The 20,470-nt window shown below is 39.0% G+C and overlaps 1 protein-coding gene across 1 annotated transcript in view; it reads left to right on the top strand.

The window, feature by feature from the left end:
- The window catches only part of LOC124131496 (laminin subunit alpha-5-like), a 96,129-nt gene that overhangs the window by 5,741 nt on the left and 69,918 nt on the right, over positions 1-20,470 (top strand). Inside the window, exons 3-12 of the mRNA XM_048398556.1 lie at positions 270-308; positions 683-760; positions 6,916-7,108; positions 8,388-8,519; positions 10,085-10,260; positions 11,508-11,613; positions 12,703-12,855; positions 14,346-14,454; positions 17,569-17,698; positions 19,817-19,934. Coding sequence (XP_048254513.1) covers positions 270-308; positions 683-760; positions 6,916-7,108; positions 8,388-8,519; positions 10,085-10,260; positions 11,508-11,613; positions 12,703-12,855; positions 14,346-14,454; positions 17,569-17,698; positions 19,817-19,934 — 1,234 coding nt within the window. The remainder of the gene's footprint in view (positions 1-269; positions 309-682; positions 761-6,915; positions 7,109-8,387; positions 8,520-10,084; positions 10,261-11,507; positions 11,614-12,702; positions 12,856-14,345; positions 14,455-17,568; positions 17,699-19,816; positions 19,935-20,470) is intronic.

Raw genomic sequence — 20,470 nt, 5'->3', positions numbered from 1 at the left:
TAAAATAATGACTGCATCCTATCTGATGGTAATGTAAAATAATGACTGCATCCTACCTGATGGTACATTGTATTGTAAAATAATGACTGCATCCTACCTGATGGTAATGAAAAATAATGACTTCATCCTACTTGATGGTACATTGTATTGTAAAATAATGGCCACATTAGCATGAATAGAGAGTAGAGCATCACTTTAAGATGAGACATTATTCATTCAAGAGAAGCCTGTGATGAAGCTGTCAAACACTGACGCACTCTTTGTTTCAGATTCAGTTTAATTTCACTGCTGTTCCAAGTGAACTCAGGGTAAGATCTTCTATGGTGCTCCATTTCTCCTTATATATCTGCTTATAGGGACAGCTACTGATTTTCACCATTAATCGTATTTGTCTTTTTCTTCAATCCAAGATTTGCTTCTGGGAGAGTCAATTGTGTTTTTGAAATTCATTTTTACAATTTCTTTTAGGTATGCAGAGTAAATCTTCATTCATGTACATCAATTTATGAGTATTTTTTGTATAACGTGTGGGTATTTTATGAAACAAAACAAGTAAAGCACAAACCATAGCATGAAACTGTGAAGTGATTGATTGATGTACTGAGAAATTCAAATATGTATCCAATATTACAATTAATATATAATATTGGAATAATTGTGCATTGGCAATTTTTATTTTAAGGAATGGACAAGAGCCCGCTATATCCGAATTGAGTTCTATGAAATTGAAAGGACTCTCAGCCCAGAAGCGCTTCGCTTTGTAAGTACACAATCATGCAAAGCTGTGAGTTTTCTAGAGTCTTGCAATGTTTACAACAATGACTCCATAGAAACAAGGCATTACATCAAGCACTGTTACCCTGTCTGATTAGTTTCAAGCTGGAGGGGATTGTCTTGATGATCGATGATCTAGGGTATTGATATTACATGTATCTATTTGTTTGTTTGTTTGTTTGTTTAAATGTTCCAGCTATATGACGGCGGTCTGTAAATAATCGAGTCTGGACCAGACAATCATTATGATTTACATCATAAACATCTATCTATGCAAAATGGATACAATGACATGCATCAATCAAGTCAGTGAGCCTGACCACTCGATCCCGTTAGTCACTTCTTACAACAAGCATGGTTTGCTGAAGACCAATTCTAACCTGGATCTTCACAGGTTAAATGTATCTGTTATTTAATGATACTACAGTTAGTGCATGTAATTCTGAAAAAAAAGTTTTTAACAAATAATAATAGTTTTAGGACTTCATGTGTATTTTATCAGAATGTGGTGACAGTCATTTTCAAATGATAACATTTACTGTTGAGATACCATTGAATTTAGGTTATAGGACCTAATTCCCTCTGCTGAGTCCTAGTTTTGGCATCCACTGTAACCATGGTAACCTTTTCATGATCAGAAAATTCTATGAGAAATCATTTTTTGAGGATATTCCAAAGAACACATATTACTTTGTTGTACTGGCCTAACCTCGTTGCCATGGCTGTCTCCCTGTGCTTGTATACAAGAAAACATGCCTTGCATTCTGTAATAAAAATTAATATAACTTTCATTGTTAATTACTACAAACGCCAGTTAAGTCGGTGTATGAAGCCTTTGTGACATGGAAAGAAAGTATTGATTCCACCACTAGACACATACAATAGTTATGTGCTTACTACAAACAAAAGCTCCGACTAGGCAACAGGTGTGAGGGGCTGTACAATCCAGGATCAATATACGTCATTGTCACACTTCAGGCTGCTAACTTGGCAGTGCAGTGTATTGTCATCTCTCATCAGTGGTATTGTTAAATCATGACATGAAAATATATGTATTTTCAAAGGAGCACATGATTGCTTGTCTCAATGACAGTTATTGTAATTTTGATTATTAATGAAATTCAAACAAGAGTTTGCCACTAATGTGGCTATATACCCCGCCCCTGTTGCAGAATTTATGACATAATTAAATCTAAACAAACCCTAACCTTTTTTAACCGAGGTGGAACTTGTCATGGAAATTGTAAAAAAAGAAGAGTTTAGAACCTAAGTCCATCTTGTTGCCATGCAAACGTAAAAAATAAAAATTTCTAAAATTTCTAAATAGCAAAAGGCACCAGTTCAGCATGTACTTGATGCACCTGCAAAGTTTCATAAAAATATATTGAGTTATGCTCCAGAAACGAAACGTGACAGACGGACGGACAGACAGAGATAATTACAATCAAAGACATTTTACTAGACTCTGGCTACTGACTAGTGGCTAAAGTCACAGACTGAAATTATTTTCATGTCATCAGTTTTTTGTTAGAAATTATGTAAATTCAGGTTAATGGGGATGATGTATATAATCAAATGATCATTGATTGATTTAGTTACAAATTGAAACATTGAGGGGGCGGTCGGGTAGCCTAGTGGTTAAAGCATTTGCTCATCACGCCGAAGACCCGGGTTTGATTCTCGACATGGGTACAATGTGTGAACCCCATTTCTGGTGTTCCCGCCATGATATTGCTGGAATATTGCTAAAAGCAGTGTAAACTCATACTCATGCACTCACAAATACATTGAAAGGTCTATTACTGACTATTACTTCTTAACCAAGCCGATATGTTAGTCTAAGTTGGACCAACTGATGAATAGCATCTCTCTACCTTGTAAATGATGGGTTTAAACAGAAAGCTCTGAATGTTTAGAAATAAAAATCAGATCATCATTGAGTGCACTGTTTCATTTAATTTGTAAAAGACAAATGGAAAGCAATTCTAGGCTACTAGGAAAGAATGAAGTCGGTATCTCAACTGTTTTAAGTTGTCTTTTAACTGCTGATCAATGATAAATAGAAATCAGCACCTTCTTTTTAAGCTCACCTGACTGAATCTAACAATTACTTTTGATGAGGTCAACATGCGAAAACAAGTACCTGTTGACCCGACGCCTGAGGTTGTCTGATCGGAACGAGGCAGCAGGCAGTGGACCGGTCAGAGCCCTGTAGGGGTCGGGTCCTTGGGTCTTTGTTGTCGGATGTTAACCTCATCAAGAGTAATCATTTCGTTTTGTTATAACAAAATTCAATCAAAATTCAGAAAATCTTTAAACCGTCCTCTGTTTCATTACAGTAACTTAGCTGCAAACTGTAAAATGTTGTATCAGAAGCCATCTTGTTTACCAGCAGACAAGTCAATATTCATCATCTGATCATGTGATGAATCAATATTTGAGGTCAGTGTCAGTCACATGATTTGGGGGTCTACATCGAAATGAATTGTTTCGTCACGTTATATGGACAAACCAATGCTGGGGTGAAAATCTTCCGCGGATCTGCAAATTTCCGCATATTTTAGTGACCACAAATTTGTTAAAGGGGCACTGATCTAACGCAATTCCCCGGGACTGGTTGTTGCCTTTGTTATTGTTTTTTCCCAGTGAGTACCCGGATGTAAAGCAGAAATCTAGACTAGTTCGCGACCTCTGCTGCGCCATTCGTAAGCGCATGAGTCACTTGTATGGGTAGTAATATAGAGGGCGTATGGTCACATTGATCAACAAAATGAAATACAGTTTGGGAGATAATAAGGAAATGTAGGTATCTTTGTGGTTAGCATCGGTAATGGTGACGAAGTTTTGATAAGTCACTTGCTTGGTAATTTTGCGATTTTCGTTTACACTATTTTGACTTGCAACACAAAGTAAATATTTCACCTGAGCATTGCTTTTTGATAGTGTGTATATTTTTTACTGTCAAAATGTGTAACATTTTCAAATTTATTCAACGCCTAAATATTCAGTTATTTAACAAAGTGACTGAAAAACATTTTCATCTGTATTATTATGATAACGAATTCCAAACATTTTGATGTTTAATGTCATCACTAAGAGACTGAAAATGTAACGTTGAAAAGTACATTTCTATGTTGTTTGGCTTCTAATCCTACATAATAATCTGTTGTGATGTTTGTAGGCCCTTTTGATCGCTTTTATCAATCTGGACAGATTTTTTAGTCAAAATGACTGAAATATTTACACATTTTATAAATTGCCTGAGAGAATTACATTTTACAAACGTATATCGCGCATTGAAGAATTTCCCAACCAAGACGTAGAGAAACAAGGACGAATCGGTTCAATGCTACAGCAAATGAAGGAAAACAAAATGCAAATACCATAATTACAACCTACCAAATTTATGTGTATAAATTTAAGGCAGCTTCCTTGTTCGAGGAATGTATCCGTGAATATCCACACAAAGGAACAATATCCCACTCGTCTGCAGCTGTACAAAGAAACCTATTCGATGTCACGTGTCTCTGTAACAATCACATATTTTAAAAGATATATATCGTTTCGGGATATTATAACCCGTGTTCGTTTCTCAACTGATCACTTGGATTGTTTCAGGTGTTTCACATAGGTGTCAAGTCTCAAGGGTCAGCTGAGAAAGCCCACGTGACAACTATTTTCATAACGTCCACGGTTCCTAAAAAATCCATTGAGTGATAGATAACAATGATCAATCAATCAACGTATTATCAGTTAACCCTTTGAACAAAGTATGTTGGTTTTACATCGGCACTTCACGCAAGGATATGTGTGTATTCCCTTTGTTTTAGTAAACCTAGACATGTAAACACTCACTTTTGACATATCCACAGTGCAAGATAACAGTGATTAATCAATCAACGTATTTGTTGTTAATCCTTTGATGACTAGGAACGATCCGTTGACTTACAAAAAAAGTAAATCAACTGATCATTCACCTCTTGCTGGTCTGCCACGTGCATCTTACATAACACACATTTCACCTCACTTCAAACCTGGATTTAGATTGAATAATTACCCCAGACACAATAAATGCCAAATCGGAACCTTTGTCAGGTAATCTAAGTGGTGCTACCACTAATTGTACCTGTAATAAATTCATTAACTGAGCATCAAGTGAATGACGACAAATACTCAAGTGTAGGGTTATGCGAGAAAACGCGGATGACAACAAGGGAGTAGTAATCGTATTATCGACGCAATCCGAAAACCGAAAATGCTTTCACTGCATGGATACTTTTTTTAGTGTTAACTATAACCATCTGGGGTATTTCCAAATGACGACATCCGATGAGCTACGCCGTTCTTTTTGTCTGTTAGTTTAGGCTGAAGAAATTAATTAACATGCGCCCTTTGTCGAAATCTTAATAGTTCACGGTTAACCAATCAGTGTTTATGCAAAAATGCGTAAAACAAATATTGCCTCCAGGCTCCAAGTTTATTTAGCTGTCTTTGCAGACGGTAGCCCAGTCTCTGGTCACGCTCAGTTGCGTTGCGTATCATCCGGGTACTCACGGGGGAAAAAACAATAACAAAGGCAACAACCAGTCCGGGGAATTGCGTTAGATCAGTGCCCCTTTAAAATCTCATATGGCTTCCCCCTAAACACCCCCAAATTATGGACCATGCTCCATAGCAAAGAAGTTTCAGCTGTAAAGGAGAAAATCCATTCTCATCCCTGTCAATGGAATTGCAAGATTTCCTAATAGAGGTATAACAATGCGTTATACATGTATATAAATGACAAATGACAAATAATAAATAAAATTACATCATTTCTGGAGATTGGAACATGCTCTCTGCTCTCACAACTTGTTGACGTAAATTAGACGACAAGTTATATATTTTTGAGAGGGGAGTATCTCATCATTTATTTCCCATAGATGTAGCTGGGTAACATAGATAAACGCAATGGCCAAATGATTGCATCCAAAAGTGGAAGAGATATGACAATCAGTATATGGAGATATGGTACAGATTCTTGACGGGAAAATTGTGAGAATATTCTGGAAATACCAGACTTTACCCCCCCCCCCCCCCCACCCATTCATAAAATGGACCTGTCTGACATTGCCGAGATCGGATTGTATTCAGTGAGTCATTATTATTTAAATACAATAAATATTTTTAAAGCTTGTACATTTTATAATTTCATATAAGAAATAAATGACTCATGGTCATTGTTTGTCATACCAAAAAACTGTCAGTCAGACTGACCGTCAGGTTGTTTTTCTGTGAGACATTATGTCTGTATTTCAGCGACTCTTTGTCCTTTTGGATCTGAAAGTAATCAAGATGCCACGTCTATATTTCAGCGACTCTTTGTCCTTTCGGAGCTGAAAGTAATCAAGATGCCACGTCTATATTTCAGCGACTCTTTGTCCTTTTGGAGCTGAAAGTAATCAAGATGCCACGTCTATATTTCAGCGACTCTTCTGTCCTTTTGGATCTGAAAGTAATCAAGATGCCACGTCTATATTTCAGCGACTCTTTGTCCTTTCGGAGCTGAAAGTAATCAAGATGCCACGTCTATATTTCAGCGACTCTTCTGTCCTTTTGGAGCTGAAAATAATCAAGATGCGTTGTTTATATTTCAGCGACTCTTTGTCCTTTCGGAGCTGAAAGTAATCAAGATGCCATGTCTATATTTCAGCGACTCTTCTGTCCTTTTGGATCTGAAAGTAATCAAGATGCCACGTCTATATTTCAGCGACTCTTTGTCCTTTCGGAGCTGAAAGTAATCAAGATGCCACGTCTATATTTCAGCGACTCTTCTGTCCTTTTGGAGCTGAAAATAATCAAGATGCGTTGTCTATATTTCAGCGACTCTTTGTCCTTTCGGAGCTGAAAGTAATCAAGATGCCATGTCTATATTTCAGCGACTCTTTGTCCTTTTGGATCTGAAAGTAATCAAGATGCCATGTCTATATTTCAGCGACTCTTTGTCCTTTTGGAGCTGAAAGTAATCAAGATGCCACGTCTATATTTCAGTGACTCTTTGTCCTTTTGGATCTGAAGTAATCAAGATGCGTTGTCTATATTTCAGCGACTCTTTGTCCTTTTGGATCTGAAAGTAATCAAGAAACCATGTCTATCTTGCAGCAACACTTCGCCATATCAGAGCTTGAGGTGATGGCGGAGTGTGTGTGTAACGGCCATGCCACAGGCTGTGACCTCAGTGCACAGACCCAGATCTACGAATGTGTGTGTGGCGGCAACACAGTGGGCCAGTTCTGTGAGCGCTGTCTCCCCTTCTACAACCAGAAAGCCTGGCAGTACGGTGTAGCCTGTGAAGGTATGCAGTCATCAATATGCCATTCACAGCAAAGCAGCCTATAAATAATTGAATGTGGGCAAGGCAAACTAGTGGTTAATAGTATGAGCAATGTTTTCAGAATTGCAGGTGTTTTTGAGTATAACATGTTTGGATATTGAATTCTCAATATCACAAATTGGAAAACAGGTGTTTACGTATGGTGCGATGGACTTTTAATGGTTGAGGCTCTACCTAAGAGCAGAGACCATATGATAGATTATATGGTCTCTGCTAAGAGCATTGAAGTCCATGTTAGCTGCAGAGGGGGTGCCGGCCGACATATACCACGAGGATGCAGAACTATTAAGCAAGTCTTGCTCCCCTCTCAAATCATCAAACAGTGGCACTTGTGTGGGTTGTTAGGAACAACCTGCCACTACAATGGGCATAACACTTCCTCGCGGTTTAAGACACTGAAAAATACAAAAGTTATCAGTAATTTTCTTTAGGACTCTTTCTCAAAGAAAACTTTCAGGGTTGTGAAATAGACATAAAAATAGTCTGCAAGATGATATCATCATGCAGAATGCTGTGACTACCTGATACAATGGATGACATTCTATGTTTCAGTGATAACTCAACCGGTCGGGTTGGTAGAATGTGAAACAAACCAACTAAATTGAAATTGTTCTTATTTATATTGATGTAGTTTTTTTGTAAAGGTTGCACAACAAGGATCTGATGTTTAATCATTGAAATGGGCAGTATCAATGGCACCTCGCGATATGTGCTGACTCCTTTTAACTTGGTGAACTACACCATATACATAGTCCTACAAAACATTCTTGCTTCATCCATCAGTTAATTAGTCTGTCTTACAGACCCTGGTACAAATATATATCAAATACAGCCCATGCAAGTCTATAATGTTTGGCAAGTCTAGATTACTACAGTATCTGAAAATGAAGAGTCCCTAGGCTCCCTTTTATTATATTTTTATTAAGATAACTGAACAGCTGTTTTTGTCTGTACGATATGTTCATTTCAGAGACTAGATGTTAGTCTATCAGTTAATGTACATGTCTTGATGAGATTGTTTTAAAAAATGTTTTGAAAAGTTAGAGTGTCAACCATCTGACATTTGGTAAGAGGAACTTGTTGTGGCCTTATATCGGTAGTCGTCACCATCAGTTATTTATTGTATCTCCGTCAGTGCAAAGTAATGAACAGTAGAATGAGGTTTTCATTTGCCATTTCCAAAATGGAAGTCTGATGAGGTGTTTCTGTGCCTGTTACAGTTTCATTCTCCTTGTTCCAGCATGCAACTGTTTCAACCACTCCACGGAGTGTACGTACTCCAGCGAGGTGGAGACAAACAACCAGAGTCTGAACACGGCAGGGAAGCAGATCGGGGGAGGCCAGTGCATCAACTGTCAGGACAACACAGCCGGTGGGTACACATAGCAGTAGTCACGATGCACTTTTCCCTGAATTTGCTGAAGGGATAGGTTGTAGTTTTTTCTGTGCAAAATACTAAAAAAATCCTTTTTGCAAAATACTGAATCCCCAAGAGGGGTGTGTGCATTATGCTTAGGTGCGCACTGTACTCGAGAAACATTGTCCTGGCTGTTGGAGAACTGTGGGGTCTTGAGCAGGTAAACCAGCGGTTGATAGTGTGAGCATCACTCCATAACAGTGACACTCTAAGGAGATGTGTTTAAAATTTTGGGGGCGTTATTATGAGGGGATTCTGTTGAATGGATGCTATCTATATCCCTGTTGCTTTGAACGCAACGGAACAGACCTTCATTGACCTTTAGGCGCTTGCTCAATCCCACGAGGCAAGAGAGCCGTGCTGGTACAGTCAGGTGTGACAGGCATGTTTTATATTTAGTATGCTAATTAGCAATGACATCTTGAACCAGTTAGTTGTAAGATAAATGTTGTAATACAGACATGAGTGTTCAGCCCCCAATCATGATTATCCATCTTGGATAATTATTACCAGTACTTAAGAACAGTGTTGCTGAAAATTTTAGTTTGGAAAATCATTTTGCAGTTTTTCAAGTGAAAACTAATGTTAAAATAATCGTTTCTAAGATTCATACATTTTGCACTTCGTTTCATAACTCAATGAACATTCCGTGTTCGTTTAAATAAACAGACCGGGAGTAGTGCACTTTACCGGGCGCACTTTTTCAGATCCAATTAGCGCTGTGGGGGCTCAAACGCGCTTCGCCGGGTCACCGGCTCTGCTTATTAATGCGTTAATTAGCCGACGCTCTACCACTGGACCACAGGCGCTATCACATGTAATCAGTGCTCGTTTAACAGGTCTTTAGAATCCCCATTGACATGCATGCGTAATTCAGTAAACAATCAATTGCGCATGCGTGTGACGTCACTGCCCGCTCTCCCATTCATCTTTTCTTGAAACCACTCGCAATTGTTTATGTCAACATGACCGACCAATGGGATTAACTGGATTAACGCTTGAAAAGGTAAGAATTTATGGCTAACCCTTGCCCAAAGCCAGCTGACCCTAATGACCGAAAAGGGGTGTTGGATCGTAAAGACGTGTAAGTTTCCCTAAGACCGAAAAACGGGTGTTTGATGGTAAAGATGTGTAAGTTTCCCTAAGACCGAGAACGGGTGTTTGATTGTAAAGATGTGTAAGTTTCCCTAAGACCGAAAACGGGTGTTGGATCGTGAAGCGAGAGTCACCAGAGCGTGAGGCACGGTAACGGTATAACGAGACAGCGGTGGCACTATAGCGCGGTAATTGAGCGGATCGTAGAGCTCGGGCTGTGCCCGGTAAACTGCATTGATGCCAACAGACCAATGTAGTATCATGATTTTTTTTATTGTAAGTGAAATTTATGTTTATTTGCAGAAAGAAATGACATTGTGACATCTCATATTTTCACAATCTCATCCCCATCCTTCTAAAATTTATATTTCTGGATTCTCAGAATGTTTTCTTGAAATGGCCTCAAACAAGTTTTCTCTCTGCAGGAACTAACTGTGAGAGGTGTTTGCCCAACTACTTCCGGCCGATGGACAGGGCCCAGACTGACCCTCAGGCCTGTGTCCTGTGTGGCTGTAATGCTGCCGGCTCCACCATCAACATACGGTCAGGCATCCAAGGGGACTGCGTCATGAACAACGACACCGCCCTCCCAGGGATCAAGGTATTGTTCAACACTGTCAGTTAGTGTTAGGGACACTTGTCTTAGTTTTTGATGACTTGCCATAATCCATTTGAATAGTGCACCTCCCCTGATGCAATGTTGCTTCTATATACTATTAATGTAACAATATGATTTCACTGTACACACATCCTTGTCACTTTCTATGATCACTCACTAATGTGTACCTCCACTTTTCACTTTTAAGTGGAGATGACAGTATGCAAATGTATATAAACCTGATGAAAATGTGATTGTATACATATGTATAGCATGGTGACAATGTGACTAGTAACATGTATAACATGACAATGTGATTGTATACATATGTATAGCATGGTGACAATGTGACTGTTATAACATTATGACAATGTGATTCTTATAACATAATGACAATGTGATTGTTATCAGGTAATGACAATGTGATTGTTATAACATGATGACAATTTGACTGTACACATGTATATCATGATGACAATGTGACTGTATACCTAATGTATTGCATGGTGACAATGTGACTATAAACATGTATAACATGACAATGTGATTGTTATAAAGTGATGACAATGTGACTGTTTACACATGTATAGCATACTGACAATGTGATTGTTATAATGTAATGACAATATGATTGTTATAACATAATAACAATGTGATTGTTAAAACATAATGACAATGTGATTGTTATAACAAAATGACAATGTAATTGTTATAACATGATGACAATGTGATTGTTATAACATAATGACAATGTGATTGTTATAACATGATGACAATGTGATTGTTATAACTTGATAATGTGATTGGTATAACATGATGTCATTGTGATTGTTATAACATGATGGCATTGTGATTGTTATAACATGATGGCATTGTGATTGCTATAACATAATGACAATGTGATTGTTATAATGTAATGACAATGTGATTGTTATAACATGATGACAATGTGATTGTTATAACATGATGACAATGTGATTGTTATAACATGATGGCATTGTGATTGTTATAAGGACAATGTGATTGTTATAACATGATGACAATGTGATTGTTATAACATGATGACAATGTGATTGTTATAACATGATGGCATTGTGATTGTTATAAGGACAATGTGATTGTTATAACATGATGACAATGTGATTGTTATAACATGATGGCATTGTGATTGTTATAAGGACAATGTGACTGAGTACACATGTATAACATGATGAGAATGTGGCTGAACATACAGGATGTGTTGTGTACAGAATCCCGGAGACTGCTACTGCAAGGCCAATGTTCAGGGTACCAAGTGTGACCAGTGTAAGCAGGACTTCTACAACCTGGACGAGGCCAACTCTGACGGGTGTACAGGTAGGGGAGCAGTCAGCCGTGTCAAGGAATCACAGACAATCTAAAAGTCTTCGATTCCATTAACATTTATGTTGTATTACGCCATCATATCCAGGCTCTCCTCGTGGCATGTGCAACCCATGCTTGCCGTAAAAGGCGAGTATGCTTGTCGTAAGAGGCGATTAGCGGGATTGGGTGGTCACGCTTGCTGACTCAGTTGATGCATGTCATCATATACCAACTGCGTGGATCGATGCTCATGATGTCAATCACTGGATTGTCTGGTCCAGACTTGATTATTTACAGACCAACGTCATATAGCTGGAATATTGCTGAGTGTGGCGTTAAAAAAAAGAGGGTATTTGAGGTGTGAAAGAGTGAGCGAGAGATGGGTGGCTTGGTGGTTGTGCAATTTGAGATAGGTGGCTGGATGTATCATTGGGTGTTTAAGTGATTGAGCGAATGAGGTAGGTCAATGGTTGGGTCGCTGGACAGTTGAGTGAATACCAGAAGGATAGCTTGGAGGTCAGAAGTCAGTTAGGGGTGGGCCATTGGTAGGTTGGGTGAATGAAGGAAAGAATGTCTGGAAGGGTCACAGGGTGGATGAGTGAGTGAGTCAGGGCTAGCTTGTGAGTCGCTGGGTGGTTGAGTGCCTGGGTGGGTCCCTGTCTTGTTGAGCGAGTGAGTTAGGGGTGCCTGGGTGGGTCCCTGTCTTGTTGAGCGAGTGAGTTAGGGGTGCCTGGGTGGGTCCCTGTCTTGTTGAGCGAGTGAGTTAGGGGTGCCTGGGTGGGTCCCTGTCTTGTTGAGTGAGTGAGTTAGGGGTGCCTGGCAGGGTCCCGGTTTTTTGTGTGAGTGTGTTAGGGATGGCTGGGGAAGGGGGGGGGGGGGGGGGATCCCTGTTTTGTTGAGTAACTGTGTCAGGGGTGTTTGGGTGGGTCATTGAGTGGTTTTGAGTGAGTGAGTGAGTGAGTGAGTGACTTAGGGAGCAAGTAATCACAGAAACCTGAATGATGTGAATTACCAATACAGTACATCAGTAAAGCTAGTCATGTCACATACTTCAGTAGCTGAGTGTCACATGTACTATTATGTGTTGTGTAATGTCTGCAGCTTGTGGGTGTGACGTGGCTGGGACAGTGGGAGCCAATCAGACCTGTGTGCCCGACGCAACAGGCCAGTGTTCCTGCAAGCCGAATGTAGAGGGGCGGAGATGTGATACATGCAAGGATGGCTTCTATGGCCTGGCAGCAAATGAAAGTAATGGTATGTTTCCACATATTCCTCTCCTCCCTTTTCCTGTTCTTGTGGGTTCCCTAATCTTGCGGCAATATGTTTGTCCGCTATTAATAAACCATGTGGATGTTTACTTGGAGATATGCCACAACTAGATAGTGTGAGGATGTCGTTCATTGCAAACATTTCCAGAATTTTCCAACTAAGTGGTAAGTATACTAAGTCATAAATTTATGGGGAAGTGAAAACTTAGTTCTACAGGTCTAAAACCCCTGAATATTCCTGTGTCAATAATGCATCATAATTTGACAAGTTCTTATCCCATGAACCTTTTGCTGCTTGAAACACTTTGTCTGCTAGCTTCATAAAGTCATGTGATCTCCAGCTCAGGAGATTATGAGATGCCCCTCCCAACATGGCCACTGTCAAGTGAAAGTCAATTCTTATGATTTATTATATCACTATTTTTTACCTCAAAGGATATAAACCCAGATCTATACACAATTACATTTAGCATGTGTGAATTTATGTTAACACTGACAGCCATACAACTACAAGCTGTATCACCAAAAAAAATAGTTCCTCAAAATGAGAGGTGACATGAGCGTATGTCTGCTCAACATGCTCTTATTTAAGTTTCTTTACGACAAATATATTCAAATAATATCATCATGAGAGGAGAAAGGTCTGTTATGAACTACCTCAGTAAGTCAGTCATAATGAAAGCACGTCGTAATACATTTGCATCAAGTACAATATGTCAATAAACGTATCGGGAGAGATTTCCGAAGTTTTTGATGAACCTGTGGCTATTACATGTGTTCATAAGTCATCACTGATCGATTGACCTATCGTTGAAAAGTGATTGTAAAGATGTGTCCAATGGATACTATGGTAAATTCAGTGATTGCTGTCGACTGTCACTGTAGTCAAGACAAGTATCGAGTCGCTACTACGATACTTTGGATGTGCTTTTCTTCATTTTGTTCTTTAGGATGGGCTGTAGTGAGGATATCCTTGAATAGGCATGCACTCAAACTCTCTGACTTATCCCAAATGTATGCAAAAACCCTAAGTATAAAGGCTCTAGATGACAAGAAACAACGCTTCTGTATTTATTTGTGCTAGGGAATTCCTAGGGGTTTCTCCAGAAATGTGAAAGTAGTCTGTAAGTGTTTACGTCATTTCAAGAATACAGAATGAACGTCAAAATGTGTCATTCATACACTTATGAACTTCATTTTAGTGATCATGTAACCGCCTCTTGTCCAATGTAAATTTGTATATCGTGTAAACTTCACATTAAAAAATGAAAAGGACTTGCACGCAGGTTTTAAAGTGATGTGAGAGTACTGAGAAAGATTTCTTTTGATTTGCCTAAAGAGAAGAAATATGGAGATAAGTGAAGTTTCATAAAAAAGGAAATAGCCTGAGATAATTAAATCATGGAATTTAATATTGGCTGTGCACTAAAAATAAATGCATGATATTGTTGAGCTTCTTGTGTCTTTGCTGTGTAGGCTGTTCCCCGTGTGCGTGTGACCTGGGCGGGGCCTCCTCACCCACGTGTAACAAGGCAAGTGGACAGTGCTCTTGTCGGCCAAACATCCAGGGCAGGAAGTGTGACAGGTACGTACTACTGATATTAAACATTGGGCTTTGACGATGGAGCATCGCGATGAGCACTGTACGTTGCCTGTCTTGGGTTGTCATGGACAGTACGCCTTGTTTCATGATGTGTTCTTTGTGAGTGAATCAGGGGTCCGGAAAATTTAAAATCCCAATCGGACATTTGCATTTAGGCCACGTCCCCTTCAAATAGTGTATTTTAGTACGACTTTTCAAACACATTACAAGTTTATGTATTCATAATATGATGAATTATGAATTGTTTCAATTTAAATTGTTTAATTCACCTGACAATTAATAACAAATAATATCATTTTAGATTTACATGGAAAACATATGTTTGTTTCTGTTATAATAACGATCTGTTAACGTAGTGAACGGTCTAATTAATATTCATGAGTTATATTCATGAGTCTGCTCAAGTGTACGTGTTGTAACATTTGGATCGAGACTATTATCCCATATTTGGTTATCACGTGACCTCACGGGAAAAGGTTTTTTTTAAACTAAAGATTTTTTTAAAAACAAGACAGATAATTTAATCACAAATACTAAAATATCGTTGATAGCAATAGTTGTTTGAATACTTTTTTCATCTGTACTTAATTATTGACCATAAAGAATTGGATATCGATCGTCCGAGAAAGCAAAATGGCGGTCAATCAAGATTCAATATACGACTAGCTACTGAAAACAATAAAATCTGCAAATCCTCATTGTATGTCAACCAAGTGAAAGTCGTTAGCCACTGGCTGTCGTCACGCTTTCGCTTCTTGTCTGAGGTTACGCATCGTAGCATTGTGAGGATAATGAGGTACATCGATGATGCAAGGTATTAATGTACAGTTGTAAACACCTTTCACTCAAATTAACAAGATGTTCTCAGTAATTAATCCTCGATTAATCAGTGTCAACTCAGTTTATTGCCTATTACAGTGATTGACCGATTGGACTATCATGTAGGTACGATGTATTTACAGCAATCAAAACAAACAAAGCTTGTCAGTGTAGTTAATCTTCATTGTATTGCAACTGCAGACAGAAACTGCTCAGTCCTAACTGTTGATCATGTCCGGTCAAAATTTAAGAATGTCCGGACAATACTTTTTAAAATGTCCGGTAAGCAATATTTTAAAACGGACATTTGAGATTCCCAATCGGACATGTCCGGCGCATATGACGGTTTCCGGACCCCTGGAGTGAATGCTGTTCCATAGACCTCTCTTAATATTTATGCATGACCCCAAGGTCAAACTCCAAAACGAGGTTTTCCCCACATGGCGGCAGAGCAAACACCCGGAAGTGATTTATCGCTTGTCTTGCATGTCTCGTTCACCTTCGTTGAGAATTGTGCGAGCACGGGGAGTTCCCTGTCGGGACAAAGGATTCCCTTATAATAGCAATGGGTTCGTCAACAGTATTAAAAGTAGGTATATTGTGATTTTACACATGAATGGGCTAAGACAGCCATAATGACTGATAACCAGCCTTAAAAATGTGTGTAAGCGCTATTTTTAATTTATTTTAATTCTTGTGTTTTGGGGTATTACGGTAGTCTGTAGATCTAATTAAATATGATTATTATTAAGGTTATAGTTTATACTGTGTCACGTATATTGCAACCATCATAAATGCAAATGTTTTTGGCTGTAGATCTAAATAGTTTGGTTAGCAAACTAAATTAGCATGGTTATGTTACGGAGAGCAGAAGGTCCGGGGTTTGATCCCCAGCCGCGTCATACCAAAAGACGTTAAAAGATGGTACTTGTTGTTACCCTGTATGACGCTCGGCATTATGGGGCTAAAACAAGGACTGGTCGGCTCGGATTCAGTATACTGTGTCTGAGTGGGGTATTCATGTTAAACTGTGGCATGGTATCTCAGTGTGCCAGCACTATAAATCGGCATCAGGCCCCCCCCCCCCCCCCCCCCCCCCCCCCATCCCCCCCACACACACACACATGCATGCATGTCACTATATAAGTGCAAAAAACTTGGATGCGACGTTAAACCCAATTTCACCTCACCTCACCTTGTTACAATCAGACTCTATTAAGAGCCTTCCTCTGTCATGAGCTGACTCTATGAAAAGCATGCTTATGTTACAAGCTGACTCTATTAAGAGCCTTCCTCTGTTACAAGCTGACTCTATCAAGAGCCTGCCTCTGTTACAAGCTGACTCTATCAAGAGCCTGCCTCTGTTACAAGCTGACTCTATCAAGAGCCTGCCTCTGTTACAAGCTGACTCTATTAAGAGCTTTCCTCTGTTACAAGCTGACTCTGTTCAGAGCCTGCCTCTGTTACAAGCTGACTCTATCAAGAGCCTGCCTCTGTTACAAGCTGACTCTATTAAGAGCCTTCCTCTGTTACAAGCTGACTCTGTTCAGAGCCTGCCTCTGTTACAAGCTGACTCTGTTCAGAGCGTGCCTCCATTACAAGCTGACTCTATTCAGAGCCTGCCTCTGTTACAAGCTGACTCTATTAAGAGCCTGCCTCTGTTACAAGCTGACTGTATCAAGAGCCTGCCTCTGTTACAAGCTGACTGTATCAAGAGCCTGCCTGTTACAAGCTGACTGTATTAAGAGCCTGCCTTTGTTACAAGCTGACTCTATTAAGAGCCTGCCTCTGTTACAAGCTGACTGTATCAAGAGCCTGCCTCTGTTACAAGCTGACTGTATCAAGAGCCTGCCTGTTACAAGCTGACTGTATTAAGAGCCTGCCTCTGTTACAAGCTGACTCTATTAAGAGCCTGCCTCTGTTACAAGCTGACTCTGTTCAGAGCCTGCCTCTGTAACAAGCTGACTCTTTAAGAGCCTGCCTCTGTTACAAGCTGACTGTATCAAGAGCCTGCCTCTGTTACAAGCTGACTGTATCAGCAGTTTCACTTCTCCTCACAGATAAAGATGGAATAAGGTCCGTGGCTTCCAATATTGGTCGGTATTACAATACACTAAAGTTAATAGTGGATCTGACTGCAAATTTGGTACCATATATCATATAGAAGTTGAAAGAAGTTGAAATCAATATGTCATCTGTCTTCATTGATACTACAACTTCTTCAAGTCCACTGACATATATCATGTTAACTAAATAAGCACTTTGTCCCATTTCCAGTGTTGCCCCAGGATACTTCTCGCCAGACATTCACTTCATCCATACAGAATTCGAGGATAGCCTTGGGGTTATGAACCAGAGAGACATACCTGGATACTTTGGAAATGGATATGCCAAAATGGGGTTTGGGGTAAGGGAAAATAACAGTGGTGGGTTAATCCCAATGATATTATGTATGTTCTATCTGTAACGTGTCAAATTAAGACATTGTTATGTTGCTGCTGGTGGAGATATGAATGATGTTTATGATGATGGTAAGGGTGGTGATGCAGATTGCTGCAGTGATGCTTGATAGTGTTGTGTGAGGTTTATATGGAGGTGATTGGTGTTTATACATATGTGAGATGCTTATTCTTAATACATGTATAAGAGGTGATGCTTGTTTACGGTAATGAATCTTCGTGGAGATGATTGATTATGGTGATGGTGATTTTTGGGATGATTGCTTTTGGTGATGAGGATTGTTAAGGGGGTGATTATTTTTGGCAATGAGGCTTGTTAAGGGGGTGATTGTTTATGGTGATGATGATTGTTAAGGGGGTGATTGTTTATGGTGATGAGGATCGTTAAAGGGGGTGATTGTTTATGGTGATGATGATTGTTAAGGGGGTGATTGTTTATGGTGATGAGGATCGTTAAAGGGGGTGATTGTTTATGGTGATGATGATTGTTAAGGGGGTGATTGTTTATGGTGATGAGGATTGTTAAGGGGATGATTATTTATGGTGATGAGGATCGTTAAGGGGGTGATTGTTTATGGTGATGAGGATTGTTAAGGAGGGATTGTTTATGGTGATGAGGATCGTTAAGGGGGTGATTGTTTATGGTGATGATGATTGTTAAGGAGGGATTGTTTATGGTGATGAGGATTGTTAAGAGGGTGATTGTTTATGGTGATGAGGATTGTTAAGGGGGGTTGTTTATGGTGATGAGGATTGTTAAGAGGGGGATTGTTTATGGTGATGATGATTGTTAAGGGGGTGATTGTTTCTGGTGATGAGGATTTTGAAGGGGGTGATTGTTAATGTTAATGATTGTTTATGGTGATGTTGATTCTTGAGATGATTGTTTGTGGTCATGTCGATTCTTGAGATGATTGTTTGTGATGATGTCGATTCTTGAGATGATTGTTTGTGGTCATGTTGATTCTTGAGATGATTGTTTGTGGTCATGTCGATTCTTGAGATGATTGTTTGTGATGATGTCGATTCTTGAGATGATTGTTTGTGGTCATGTTGATTCTTGAGATGATTGTTTATGGTGATGGTGATTCTTGAGATGATTGTTTGTGGTCATGTTGATTCTTGAGATGATTGTTTGTGGTCATGTTGATTCTTGAGATGATTGTTTGTGATGATGTCGATTCTTGAGATGATTGTTTGTGGTCATGTTGATTCTTGAGATGATTGTTTGTGGTCATGTTGATTCTTGAGATGATTGTTTGTGATGATGTCGATTCTTGAGATGATTGTTTGTGATGATGTCAATTCTTGAGATGATTGTTTGTGGTCATGTTGATTCTTGAGATGATTGTTTGTGGTGATGTCGATTCTTGAGATGATTGTTTGTGGTCATGTTGATTCTTGAGATGATTGTTTGTGGTGATGGTGATTCTTGAGATGATTGTTTGTGGTCATGTCGATTCTTGAGATGATTGTTTGTGGTCATGTCGATTCTTGAGATGATTGTTTGTGGTGATGTTGATTCTTAAAATGATTGTTTGTGGTCATGTTGATTCTTGAGATGATTGTTTGTGGTCATGTTGATTCTTGAGATGATTGTTTGTGATGAGGATTGTTTAAGGAGATGGTTGTTAGGGTGATTCTTGTTTAAGGTTAGTCTTATTGTAAATATTACTTGTTTTAGAGAATGATTGATGAAAATGATGCTTGTTTAGGGTGATGATTGTTTAGATGATGCTAATGGTGACTGACAGTTGTCCTGATTATAGTTATTGTATCCCTTGTCCACATGGTAAATTGAACTAAAGCATCTGACCAACCATTTGATATTTTGGGGGCTCAGGGGAATTATTTAACCACTGGTTTTACAACAATAATAAATTATTGGTTTGATGTCCTGAAGTAAAAATGAGTTGTGGGTCCTTCCAATTTGTTTTGGATGCTTTATATAAAGAAAAAAATGAGTTTCTTACAAAACAGTCTTGTCCCCGTTGCTGCACCAAATATGACATGGTCGGTAATTACTTATGAAGTTCCATTGTAATAGATTTTAATGAATATTTCAGTCAACTATCAAGACAAATATAGTGTTTCCTGGGGGAACAAACTTTAATGGAACATGTGACATACTGATCCGTTACTCAGCGCCTGGAAACACAACCGCCAGCATGCAAGTCTTCTCAAGTAAGTGGAGTAGAAACACTATATGTCACTACATACTAAAATAAGGTGGACCCTCCTGTAAGTAACACATTAAGGGAGAGAGCAAGTAAAGTGAACGACTTCAGATAACTTCAATTAGGAGTTAAACCTACTGAAATCAGTCTTCCTAATCAGAGTCAGCTGAAGTCTCTGTTCCTTTTAGCTAGGGGAAATGATACATTGGTGCACCAGTGCATCGTGAGTTTTCATGCATTATACATTATTACATTATTATTTACATTATACATTATACATTATTTCTGTATAGATGTAACAGGCCTGACATAGTGCTAACTTTTATTGAAAAATGCAACATAATATTTATGTCTACATGCATGTAAAAAGAAATCAAATTTGTGTCCGACTAACCCTAACTTGTCCACACAACAACGTTCTTTGAACAAACTCAGTACCTAGGTTTATTTCCCAAACTACATCACTAATCCCTGTGTTATGTATAATTCATGACACAGGACACAGTCATCAGAGATCTGTGATTGTAGTTATTTAGACAAGAT

Source organism: Haliotis rufescens, unplaced genomic scaffold (genome assembly GCF_023055435.1).
Source record: "Haliotis rufescens isolate VD_foot unplaced genomic scaffold, xgHalRufe1.0.p SCAF_1, whole genome shotgun sequence".
Taxonomy (NCBI): Eukaryota; Metazoa; Mollusca; class Gastropoda; order Lepetellida; family Haliotidae; genus Haliotis; species Haliotis rufescens.
This window is presented reverse-complemented; position numbering and strand designations above follow the sequence as displayed.